At 40.5% G+C, this 13,543-nt stretch overlaps 1 protein-coding gene across 3 annotated transcripts in view; it reads right to left on the bottom strand.

Annotated features, from left to right (window-relative positions):
- The window catches only part of LYN (v-yes-1 Yamaguchi sarcoma viral related oncogene homolog), a 98,918-nt gene extending 89,696 nt beyond the window's left edge, over positions 1–9,222 (bottom strand). The window contains exons 1-5 of one of the 3 annotated variants that reach the window (XM_006888843.1): positions 9,145–9,217; positions 8,789–8,790; positions 5,992–6,037; positions 5,577–5,682; positions 26–124 (exon numbers count right to left, since the gene is read on the bottom strand). In XM_006888843.1, the coding sequence (XP_006888905.1) occupies positions 26–124; positions 5,577–5,682; positions 5,992–6,037; positions 8,789–8,790; positions 9,145–9,217 (326 nt within the window). Of the gene's footprint in view, positions 1–25; positions 125–5,576; positions 5,683–5,991; positions 6,038–8,788; positions 8,791–9,085 lie in introns of all 3 variants that reach the window. The other 2 variants (XM_006888841.1, XM_006888842.1) reach the window with 2 other exon arrangements.
- Between the last annotated feature and the right edge of the window lie 4,321 nt (positions 9,223–13,543).

Raw genomic sequence — 13,543 nt, 5'->3', positions numbered from 1 at the left:
GTGGGGGTGGGGGGGTGGTTCTCACTCTTCTGTCTCCAAGGTATTGACTTTAGCTACATAGTTGCTGGGGATGAAGCCTTCTCTCTTGGTTGAAAGAGATTTCGCTTTCCACCACTCTCCATGCCTGAAATAGAAACACACATAGCAAGGTGTTTATATCTAACACTCAGAAGCCATCACAGCTACTGTCCTAAGGTTTTCATTTGTTTTAGGGGTGGGGAGGGCAGGGTAGATCCCCACAACTTCAGCTCCCCTGCGGGAAAACTCACTCTGCCTGTCAAAATATAAATATGTTTAGACGGTTAAGCAAACAAAAAACAGTCTTGCAATTTAAACGTGGCTTACAGGGTTCAAAGAGACCTAAGTTAGTAGAAATAATTCTAATCTTCTAGAAGTAAGATCTTTGCAATTTTTTCCAGGACATCAAAGAAATGCTTTAGGATTCTTACAGCAATGAAAGTCAAGTGAAAAATGGGTTATAATTCACATATTATAAACTCCTTTGTTAGAACTCTTGCCTCTGTCAAGACAGATGTCATGAAAAGGAAAAAATGAAATACTTTCAAACAGTTGGACACAGAACTATGTTCAGGGCCATCAACAAAAGGCCAGGGAAAAGGAGGGGCAGCATTGGGAGGGACCAGCGGACTCAGGATCCTTAACTAGGATTCTCGCCAAATTCCCACTGACAGATGTTACCAAGACACCAAGGACAACCACAACTAACATTCTGAATGAGTAACTGTGGAGACAGCTTCTGGGGATGTTATTAAGGTCAGAATAGAATTATGTTCTGTTTGTTACTGTTCTTATGTGCCGCAGAGTTGACCATGACTCACAGAGACCCTGTTAACCACAGGGTTAACCTTGCCCTATGCTGTCCTGTCCTCGTGCCCTCCGTCATGCTCACGCCTACTGCTGCAGTCACTTTGTCAATCCATCATGTCAAGGGCCTTCCTTTCTTTCTCTAGCCTTGTTTTTCTTTATTCAAGTACTGGTCCCTCCTAACAACTTGCCCAAATCATATGAGATGAAGTTTCACCAGCTTGGCTTCTAACAAACACCCTGGTTGCACTTTCTCCAAGATGGGTTGGTTTGTTCTTTTGACATTCCATGAGATGTTCAATACCCTTTGCTAACACCACAGCTCAGAGGCATTGGCTCTTCTCTGGTCTGCATTCATTTTCCAACTGTCAGAGGCAGAGGAAGCAACTCAAAATACCAAAGCTTGGATGAGGCTCTCCTTAGTCTTTAAATGGGCATCTGTGCTCTTAAAAGTTTTTATAGCAAATATGCCCCTATGCTTCATTGAGTTTTCAAGAGCTGCTATTCAGAAGTGGATGGTCAGACTTTTATTCTGAGGAATCCCTGGGTGGGCTCCAAACTCTCATTTTCTGGTAGCAGTCATGTTTGTTAACTCTCTACACTCAGCTGTTGTTTTTAGGGCTTGTGAGTAGATTGAAATTCAGTGACAGAGCAGAATTGTCCCTCCAAATTTTCCATCTATAATCTTCACAGAACCTCAGTGGCACAGTGGTTAAAGTGCTTAACAGTTAAACAAAAGATCTGCCATTCTCACGGTCTTGGGGGGACATCAAAGTCAAATGTTCTAACATACATGTAAGCCAGTATTACATACAATATTCACATTCTACTTTCATGAGTAAACTGAGGTCTCAAGAGCTTTTGAGCACCAGATTGGTCTCTTCCAATCTGGAACAAAGGCATGGGGGAGGGAAGCAGAGATAAACTGAAATGCTCAGTTGCTCTTGTTGATGTTAATTAATTGCCACTGAGTTGAGCACGACTTACAGCGATCCTAAGAACCATAGACATGAACTCTGTCCTATCTTAACCCTCTGCGCCCGCCTCACCATCACTGATACACGTGATCCCACTGCTGCAGCCACCGTGTCAATCCAGCTAGTTGAGGGTCTTCTTCTCTTTTGTTGACCTTCCATCTTTCCAAGGATGGTGTATTTTTCCAAGGAATAGTCTCCTAACAACCTGCCCAAAGTATATGAGACAAAGATTCACCATGCTTGCCTCCAAGCAGCACTCTGGTTGCACTTTCCCCCCAAGATGTGTGTGTGTTCTTTTGACAATCTATGGGACACTCAGAACTCTTCTCCGACACCACAACTCAAAGGCATCAGACCTTCTTCTGTTATCCTTATTCATTGTCCAGCTCTCAGATGCACAGCAGGTGATTAAAAAGACCATGGTTTGAAACAGGTGCACCTTAGTCTTTAAGCTGACATCATTGCTTTTCAGTACTTTGGAGAGATCCTTGACAGCTGACTTTCCCAGTGCAATACAACTTTTGATTTCTTGACTGCTGGCATTGATGGTGCTGACTGTGGATCCAAGCAAAGTAAAATCATTGACAACTCTAATCTTTTCTCCATTGATCATGTTACCTATTGGCCCAGTGGTGAGATCTTTGTTTTCTTGATATTGAGATATAATCTATGTCGCACACATAGCCTTTGATCATCTCCAACAAATGTTTCACGTACTTTTCACTTTCAGCAAGCAAATATGTCATCTGCATAATGAAGATGATGATTCTACCTCTGACCCTGCTACCACATTCTTCCTCATAAAGTCCAGCTTCTTGAATGATCAGTTCAGCAGACAGAACAGGAATGGTGAGAGCAGACAGTCTTGACTCTTCAGCACACTTCTCTTGATTTTAAACCATGCAGTGTTTCCTTGCTTTGGTCAGACAACAGATTTCTGGGCCAGTTATAGGTTTCATTTAAGCACAATTTAGTGTTCGGGTATTCCCACTCTCCTCAATGTTAGTCATTGTTTGTTATGGTCGACACAGTCAAATGCATAGTAAATTAAACACAAATATACATTCTCCTGGTATTCTCTGCTTTTAGCCAAGATCCATCTGACATCAGCAACGATATCCCTGGGGGTTAGTGTAAAGTCACAGAAACTTCACAGCCCTGAGAGTTGGAGAACCAGATGGTGGCTGGCCACCACTCATGCTCACTCTAAAAGGAATCACCATAGACTAGAATCTTGAATAGAGTAGTAGGAAGTGTGGAACAAAACTCGAAAACATAAAAAGGCCAACCTGACAGGTCCAACAGAGATTAGTGGAACTTTTGAGACTATTAACAATCGTCACCCTTTGAACCTGGACTAACACTCATTCTTCCTCAAAAAAAAAAAATACCACCACCAAATAAAAAAAAAACAAACAAAAAAACCACCTCATTCTTCCATGGCTCAATGTCCACCCCAAAATAGGCAGGCCTTTAAGGTAACCAATAGCACCAGGGTGGCACTCAGAATAACCAACCACATCAGGTCAAAAGAGAAGCATTGCCTGTGAGTAAAGTCCTGAAGGCAGGAGGGAACAGGATAGGAGAATTAGTGGAAATTACAGTGGGGAAGCAGCAAAGTTCGATTACACTGAGGATACTGTAATTAATTTATTAAACAAAATATGCATAAGTGGTTGAAAGAAAAATCAATGTGCTTTGTAAACTTTCATTCAAATCATACATACAAACACACATACACACAAGCTGTGGTGACCTAGTGGTAAGGAGTTGTGTTGCCAACCCAAAGGCACTTTGGTTTGGTTTGAATCCACCAGCTGCTTTGGAGAAAGTTGGGCAATTTCCTACTGTGAGATTTACAGCCTCTGAAAAACTCATTGGAGGGTCAGCTATTCTGACTCAGTGGCACATAACAACACACACACACACACACACACACACACACACACACACACATTCTGCAGTTTGAACCTACCAGCTGCTCTTTGGGAGGATGATGTGACCATTTGTTTCTCTGAAGATTTACAGCCTTGGAACTCTGTGGCATAGCTCTCTACTCTCCCCAGCGTGCTGTGAGTAGGAATTGACTAAGTGGAAGTGGGGGTTTTTGTTTGTTTTGGTTAATTTTTTTGAGAGCACATTGACAATCTTTCTCCCAAGGAGTCACTGGGTTCAAACCGCCAACCTTTAGGTGAGCAGTCAAGTGCTTAACCATTGAGCCACTAGTTCTCCTTAGCACTTAGCTACCAGCCACAGTCTACCAAGTCATTCAGTCACTTTGGTGAGTCCTATGGGCAAATGCATTGTTGTCAAGCCAGAACTGACTCACAGCTGACCTTCTGATAGGTTTCCAAGACTAAGACTATAATTCTTGGAGGAAACAGCCCATTTTTCTTCCTCAGAGCTGCTGGCAGGATTCAAACTCCCAGAGCAGCAAGACCTTTGGGTTAGCAGCACAACTCCCTATAGATGGTGCCACCAGAGCTCCCAAAGCCTCCCATTCCCTGTCTGACTGTACAATAGCCCCTTGCTAAGTAGTCTTACAATTGTATATCTATATTCATGACTATAGGCATATACACACTTAATAGATCAATGCCGTGAAAAGGTATTGTCATTTCCAGTGTATAAGTGAAGAAAACACAGTCTAGAATTTAAGTGGTTGATCAGGGGTACACAGGTAGTAAGCAGCAGGACTGTGATGAGACTTAAACTCATGTTGGATCTGTAAACTACAGTGTTTGCGGCCACTCCACACCTCCGTACCTTCTTGTACATGGGTCTCCTCTAACCCAGCTTGGCAGGCTAGGGTGAAAAAGTATGCAATAGGGGAAGAAAGCTGGAATCAAAATACTTGGAGTTCTTGATTCTGAATCTCACCCTGAGCCTGGAGCGGGACAACTGCTGGCTGTTTCAGTTGGCAGAGGGGATGCATGATGTGACATCACGCGCAACACCACAGAAGAGCTGCGGCAACCCCTCAGCTCTCCAGCACTCCGTGTCTTGTCCGCTACCCCTGCTGCCTGCCCTGATGCCCGTCCCCGTGCTGATACTCCCTTGCCTGTCCAATCCTCCCTGGCATGTCCTATACCCCTGCTGCCCATCCCAATGCTGATAACTCCCTGCCTATCCAACACTCTCTGGCCTGATTCCTCTGCTGCTTGTCCTGATGCCTGTCCCCGTCCTGATACTCCCCTGCCTGTCCAATATACCCCCGCATTTTTGATACCTTGGCTGTCTGTTCAATATTTCCCCACCAGTCGAGTACCCTCCTCTCTGTCCAATACTCCTCTATATTTCTGATACCCTGGCTATGTGTTTGTTCGTCTAGTACCCCTTTCCTTTCCCAAACCCCAGCTGCTCTACTCTGCCCTCATACATCAGATCAAGTGGTACCCATAAACTCAATTTGAATCTGAACCAAATAAGTTTAAAACGGAATTTAAATTTGCTTAATTCACAATTTAAGATTTAAATGTAAAATGCAATTTCCACCCAGAATGCCTCTGGTCCCATAAAGCGGCACGGCTGACTAAACATGAATCCTTCCAAGGGAAAACTCCGTAGTGCTCACAGCCTGTGTGAAAAGATCCATTTCCCTGACCTGTGCCTCCACTCCAGAGCTGTGCTGGCAACATGGAGCCAGGAGCTCAGTGTCCACAGTCAGGAGGGCCTGGCCAATACCACATTCCTGAAAGCTCCAGCAGGGAGCCGCCAGGACAGCAGTGTCCCCAGAAACAAGCCAGCCATGGTAGGGCATGCGGGGTCACTTACTCCTCCAGGACTTTCATCTTTTCCCCTTTTTTGAAGGATAAGTCATCTGGATGGATGCCATCATAGGGGTACAAGGCTATCACAATGTCTCCTTGCTCCTCTGGATCTGAAACGAAGATAACAAGCCAGACTCTTTAAGAATCCATCAGGAGAGATGTTTTAAAAATCCTCATGAGACCTAAGAATGAGAGGAAGCAGGGGTGGAGTTGCAGCTGGAGCCGTGGCACAATCATACATGGTGGGGCACAGGCTGATGCAGTCACAGTAAACCACCCCCGGGCACTGCACAGTTGGTGAACTCAAAACACAAGCACCCCAATTATAACGTGTTCATCTCTGCACTCAAAAATGAAAATGTCCAAGACAGAACTGGATAGGAGCTCTAAGAAATAAAAAGACTACTATGAAAACATACCTTTAGTTTGAAACCTCTGTCCTGGCAAAAGCTGAGATTCTGGGACCTATGAGAGAACATTTGTTAGGGAAAAAAAAAAAAGAAAGAAAGAAAAGATTAGGCTTAACTTTTCTTGCTCACAGTCATGCTATAAGTGACATCAATCTTGTAACAATGACAAATGAGGTGTGTTTGCTGAGTGAGTGCGCTGTAAGGAAGAAGTGCATGGAAGGACAGACACAGCTCTTAATCAGTTCTTTCTTCTGAAAGCCAGCAATGGCCCGCAAGGACAGGAAGGGACTGGGATTCTGGGCAGAGGCAGCCAGATGCCTACCCAAACACAATTTCTCCCTCTTCTTTGGAAAGAGAGAGTATCCTAATATTATTTGGGGTGGCGACTTGCCCAGCTGGTTATGTTTCAAATTTTCTAGTCTCCTATGCACAGAGGGAGAGGAAACTCTTCCCTATGTGTCTACAGAAACTCACAGGCAAATATGGCTGTGTGGGGTTTATGGAAAGCTCCCTTTTTCTCTTTCTTCACTCTGGTGGTATAGTTTTTAGGTTGGAGTGCTAACTCAAATCTACCATAAGCTCTACAGGGAAAAGACAGGCTATCTCCTCCCATGGGATTTATAGCCTCTGAAACCCAGCGGAGGGTCAGGGGTACATCGGTTTCAACTCCAAGGCAGATAACCTTCTTATTGCAGCCTTGAACCATGTGGGGGTGGAGTCCCAGCATCTGGGGAGCTATACCCACAACAGGCAGAAGAAGGCAGGGTTGACTAGGTGACCAAGACCCTGTACTGCCCATCTCCATGATGTCTAGGCCTATTAAAAATTGTAGCTTCTGTGCATTTAGCTGGGAGCCGACTTATCATAAAAAGTCACCTTCATCACTTTAAAATAAAATGTCTTTTCTCTCAGTCACTGTGGCATAGATACATAAAACATATAATGCCTTTCTTAAGAAAATGTAGAAGTGACACGGAATTTTTTGTTTCTCTTGACTCAAGTGATTTAATGGCATAGAACCAAAAGAGTGTATAATGTAATTTCAATTTCTGGTGAAAATCAGCCCATAAGATCTCCAATTCAGTTGTCACAGAGGCGAGGTGACGGTGGGAGAGAAGATGACGCTTGGGTGTCAGAAAATCCAGGGGTCCACACGATCCTACAGTATTTAATTCAGTAAATTTATTAAAAAATTATTTTAAAAATCATATAGATTGGCATAATCAGGACCTATGATCTGTTTTATGCGATTTAGAGGGCATAATTAGAAGGTTTTAAACTAATTAAATAATTTTGAAAGCAGTAAACTAAATTTTAAGAAGCAACAAGCCTAATTTATAATATGCTGTATGTAAGAACAAACACAGATGCACAGCTCACATACCTTTACTCTTCTTCTCTTGAAAATGTCTGCTGAGTTTGCATTAATTAAAGCCCAGTCTTTCCTTTGAGTCTCTCTGTAATCCCTGACATGTATTTTCCGCATGTTTGGCAGCTCGGAGAATGGCATTTACGGCCATGGACCTGGTCAGGCTGAGCGTGTTACCTACTGCCATAGAATAAGGAGGAGCATATGGCCATGGAGGACACTAAGACATTTATGGCACCACACAAGGAACTGGACAACTTAAAATACTGTGACTACTTCTGCTTCCTAATATTTCTATTTTCTTTTCATTTCTTAGTCTATGATCTCATGATTGAAGAAGAAAAAAGTGGAATGTGAGTGTGCAACTTTGCTTTTCAGAGAAAAGGACATCTTTATTCACAGGTGAATGAAAAACAGCTTGGATTTTAGCACATGGTACTATGGAAGGCACAACCATGCCCATTTTGAGAACTTTGAACTCCATAATAAAAAAAATATTTATGCTCCCTACTCCTTTTTCTTCTTTAATTTCCTTTTAGTTATATTTATACAAAATCTAATTCTACATTTATATATAGTTATGTATATTTTAAAATATTTTATACATCTTTATTATTGTGATTAAAGCTACAATAACCTATTTTTTTTTCATTTCCCATCATATCAGATCTAACTGGCACAGAAGGAGTTTGCCCTTCCTTCTCCAGCAAAGCATCTGGTCGATTCAAACCACACTTTCAGGATTGCAGTGCAGTTTTTTGCCACTTGGTCACCAGGGCTCCCTATGATTAAAGCTACTAATAATCTATTAATAACACTTTGAGTTTCTGTATCTTCTGTATATAAAGTTATAATATTAATTTCTTTATCCAGAAACATTATATATGATAACTTGTTTGTAAGAAGGTCACTCTGACTTACACAATGACATGTGACTTTTGCATAGGAAGGCTAGGCTTTATCTGCAAAATGATGAGATAAGGTGGAGGGAACAGAGTGGCAGAAGCTCTTAAAAAAGGCATTTGAGGTAACTCACAATAAATGTTTGGCAGCTTAAAAGCTGCATGCCACAAAAAAATCTAAGTTGAGGGAGGATACATGTAATTGAGAGGACATATGGAAACAAGTATATTTTAGTTTAAAATTATCCAAGCTCTTTTTCTCCTTCACATGACACAGAGTTCTTTCTTTGCCACACATTTCTCAAATGCACTGAATTGCACATACAAAATTTCAGATGCAGTTATTTATACAAGGCTAAGGAGCAGTGTCTGTTCTTAGTTTTTTACTACCAGCCATAACAACTTTAATATCTGTACTATTTAAAATTAATGAAGAAAATGGCTAGATGGATTAGTATGATATCTCAAAGGACATATCAGCACATCATTTTAAATCCATTTCCTTTTGTTCTCAGACAGCCCTTGCTAATCTCACTACTTCTCCTAAATGACAAAACCCCCTTTTTTGGCACTAATGATAAGAGAGATTCTGTTAGTCTTACCATGTAAGACTTAGGTGACCAAAAGCTTCACTATTGCACAATAAATTGCCCTGATATCACTAAAATGCTTAAAAACTTCCAAGGATTAAGTTGCAAGAATATCAAACGTAATTTAAGGCCCAAGTAACAAATGTCATACTTTGCATGCACGTGTCACAGATTGGTTTTTAGATTACGGCAGCCATGCTTTGATCCTGCTGTTGATTTCTCTCCTGAGACTATCTACTTACGGGCCTTTGCTGTTTACTGGACGTTGGATCTCTCACATAAATAGTTCGGTCAGTATTACGTACTGGTTGGGTCTTCAAATCTACTCCTTCGTCATTCAGATTGTTTTTCCTTTTTGATTTTATACATCCCATATTTCCTGTGGGAATAGAAAAAGATGACATTTTTACCATTTGAGAACTGGCCTTAACACCAAAATCTCTTCTTTAAATCAAGAAGCCCGGGCAGTGCAGCACGTCATGTGCCGGTCTGCTAACCCAAAGGCCGAGGTTCAAACACACCAGCCTCCATGGGAGAAAAATGGGCAGTCTCCTTCCATTCTCCTCACATCAAAATCTCTCTGTTAAGGAAGAATAAAGATGATACACTTATCTTATTCTTTATCTTACATGAATTAGCAAATTGAAGTGTGGATACAATTTATATAATTAGACAGCGTTCATTCAACAAGTAAGTAATACTCATTCAATAAGTATTTTATTAAATTATCAGTTTTATACCAGTGAAATATAATTTCTGTTCTAAAGAAAGTATATTAATTAAAATTAGAATACAAAATTTTGGGAAGATGGGAGCATAAACGAATCACACAAGCTTCTCTCACAAATACAAAGGGATGAGGCTCAGCTATGAGGGACTCTGAATTGGGGAAACCGAGTGTATAAGCAAGGAGTTGTAGACAGCTAAGAATCATTAGGTCAGCAACTTGCATCCAGTAGGAAGCTCATCTCTCCCCCAGCCACGCAGGCTGACAGCTGCTATGACTGTGTGATAGCCCAGAAGAGTGTGCTTTCCTCATGACCACAAGCCCTGTCTGTACAGACAGGATCTCAAACTTCTGCTCTAAACCCAACAAGGCTGACCTCATCACTGGTCCATTTGAGCAGTGCTAGCACCTCCTAACACCCTAATACGGTCAGCTGCAAGCCTGCATAGCATTGCTACAAAAAGCCCAAGAAGCGGAGTCTGCTCTTACAGCCAACACTCTACTTGCCTTCCTGTGCACCTTGGAAAGAGGGCTCTAAAACCAACAAGATGGACCTTGCAGGGAAACAGTTCTGGTCTATCTTCCTCCTCCTGCACTAATGATTAAACTGCTGTGTGTGAAGAAGCAGACATCTTTAGTGGAAGTGCCACTCACACCAACACTTTACAGGGAGGGCTCTCTGCTAGCAACAAGGATATCAACCATTTGGATTGCACCAGCACCTCCTCAATCCAGACACTGTCAGTTGCAAGCCTACTGCAAATTGCTAAAGAAAGTCCCTGCTATGGCGTCTTCTCCCATAGTAAATATTATATCCCACAGCTTAGGCTTCTAAAACCATCAGGCTAGGTATCCTGGAAGTAGATCAGGTTTGTCTACTCTCCCTTTTGATTAGTGTTGAGCACTGCTGTGTGATAAAAGAAGATATCTTTTGTGGAGAAAGCCTCACAGGATTCTCTAGAGTCAATTTAGAACAGAGCAGCCTCTCTCACATGCCAACACTGTCACAGGCAAAACTTGTAAATTGCTACAGGATGGCCCCTCATCATAGTCTGTTCCCAGAGGCAGACATGTACCTGGTCCCCTGCACAACCCAAAGCTCTGGCCTCTGAAACCAATAGGACAAATGTCCCTGAGGGTCATCTATAGCCTTACCTCAATCCAGTTAATCCAAAAGAGCATGGTCCTTGGTGACCTAACTGACTGAGATTGATTGTTGTTGTTATATGCCATTGAGTCATAACTGATTCATAGCTGACCCTCCAGTGGGTTCTCCGAGGCAGTTAATCACAAGGGAAGAGATTGTCCATTTTCTCCCACAAAGCAGCTGGTGGATTCAAACCATGTGTTTTTGAGATTGCAGTACAACTTCTTACCACAGAACTCCTTAGGTGATTGTAGTTTTTCTGTGCCACTCAGTCAGAACTGACTCATATCTGACCCTCTAGCAGGTTTTCAAAGGCAGCAAATGGCCTGGGAGGAGATTGCCCATTCTCCCGCAGAACAGCTGGTGGATCTGAACTGGGAGCATTTGGATTATAGCAGTACTGTATTTTGTGTGATTGATGTTAACTGCTGGTGGATCAACTGACCACATAGATTTCTGGGAGAGACTGAAGGTCTTCAAAAATTCTTACTGATTAAAAGAATATATTTTCTCTGACAAGAATGAAGTGAAGTTAAAAATCAATAACTCGACTCAATCAAATTTATTTGCTTCATGGGAAAGGACTCTTAGTCTTTCTTCTGCAGAGCTGCTGGCAGATTCGAACTGTCAGAGAAGGGCAACCTTTGGGTTACAGTGCAACTCACAATGGACTAATCCACCAGAGCTCCCTAGAAATCAATACCAGGAAGAAAGAAACCCAGGAAAATATACAAACATATAAAAATGAAACAACATGCTATTACAATACAGGGAGCTCTGGTGGTATAGTTTGTAGTGAGCAGTTTGATTCCACCAGTGGCTCCACGGGGGAAAGATGAACAATCTCCTCCTTTGTGATTTACAGCCTCCATAACACACTAGGGTCAGATAAAGTCAGTTCTGAGTCTATGAACTTTTGAATATTAAACCACAAACATGTAAAGAAAGAATTAAAAAGAAATTTCAAATTTCTTAGAGTCAAATGAAAACGAAAACATTCTATATGGACACTGTGAAGGCAGAATTTGGAGAGAAAGTTACAGTAATTCATACCTACATTTTTTAAAAAAGTTAGAAGGAGAAGAAAGATCTCAAATTAACAGCCTAACTCAACAATGCCAGAAACTAGAAAGCGAAGAAGAAAGTAAGCCTAAAACTACTAGAAGAAAGGATATAACAAAGATAGCTCTATCTATAAGTAAATAAAATTAACAACAAATACAGTAAAGGGAATTTTTTTTAAACTGGACATGCTTCTTTAAGATGAATAAAATTGGCATTCCTTTATGTAGACTGAAAAAAGAGGGAAAAATATAAATAGTCAAAATAAAAAGGAAAGAGAAAATAATACAAGTAATAAAAGTAAAGATAATTATGAAAGAATATTATAAACAATATGGATAACTTAGATCATAGGGACATATCCCTAGAAGCACACAACCTATCGAAACTGACTCAATAAGAAATAGAAAGTTTTAACAGATTCATAAAAATGAAATGACTGAATCAGTGACAACAACAACAACAACAAAAAATCTTGGACCAGAAGGCTTCACAGAGGAATTAAAAATGCTACAAAAAATTTAGAAAATAATTGACATAAGTACCTTTAAATTCTTCCGAAAGATAAAGAAAAAAATTCCACATTAATTCATCATATGAAGCCAGTAATACTAAAATGTGACACAAAGACATCACAAAAAAGAAAACTAGCAGCCAATCTGTACGAATATAGAAAAAAAAATCCTGAATAAAATTCTATCAAATACAAACATATATTAACACCATGCCCAAGAGGAATTTATTTCAGAAATGTAGAGATGATTTAACATTTTATAAAACCAATCAGTGTAATGCATATCATCAAATTAACAGTGCTTGCACTTACCATTTCCATTCAATATTATATAAGAAGTCCTACTCAGGGCAAAAATACAAGAAAAAGAAATAAAAGGTATGTAAACTGGAAAAGAAAAGGTAAAATTCTCTCTATTCACAAATGATATCATCCTACATAAAGAAAATCCCAAAGAGTTCACAAGGAAACTTCCAAAATTTCAGACTAATTTAGCAAAGTTATAAGACACAAGGTCAGCTGGGTCTTAATGTAACATCAGTGAGGAATCAGAAAGATAATTTAGAGAAATAATTCTATTTACACCAGAATAAAAGAAAAGAAAATGCTTAGGAATAAACAGAATTAGGGACATAAAGGACTGATATAATGTAAACTACAGAACCCAACTGAAAAAGTTTAAAGAAAACTTAAACAGAAAAAACATTCCATATCCATGGGTTTAAAGACAATATAATTAAGATACCAATATTACCCAAAGTAATCTATAATTCAATGCAATCTCAATAAAAAGTCTTATCAGTTGCCTTAACAGAAAAGGAAAAATCCAACCCTTAGTTTTATAAAAAATGTCAAGAGGTTGCATCTTGATTTTAAAATACGCTATAAAAGAAAATATACTATGTTGTTGTGATTGGGAGCTCTAGTGGCCTAGAGGAAAGGAGCTATGCTGCAATCCCAAAGGCATGAGGTTTGAATCCAACAGCTGTTCCATGGAAGGCTGGATCATCTCCTTCCTTGTGATTTCTTGCCTCTGAAAACCCACTGGAGGGTCAGATATGGGTCGGTTCCAATTTGATGGCACACAATAACAACAACAAAATGGCTCTGTATTGGTATAATAAAAGACAAACACACCAGTAGAATAAGGATGAATGCCCAGAAATAAATCTATACATCCTAAGTCAGCGGGATTTTTTAAAAGACTGCTAGGCTCACTTAATGGCAAAAGAAAAATCTCTTCAAAAAAT

Source organism: Elephantulus edwardii, unplaced genomic scaffold, assembly GCF_000299155.1.
Source record: "Elephantulus edwardii isolate Elephantulus edwardi_28Jun2011 unplaced genomic scaffold, EleEdw1.0 scaffold00072, whole genome shotgun sequence".
Classification (NCBI taxonomy): Eukaryota; Metazoa; Chordata; class Mammalia; order Macroscelidea; family Macroscelididae; genus Elephantulus; species Elephantulus edwardii.
The sequence above is the reverse complement of the archived record's forward strand: the minus strand, read 5'-3'. Positions and strand labels throughout refer to the sequence as shown.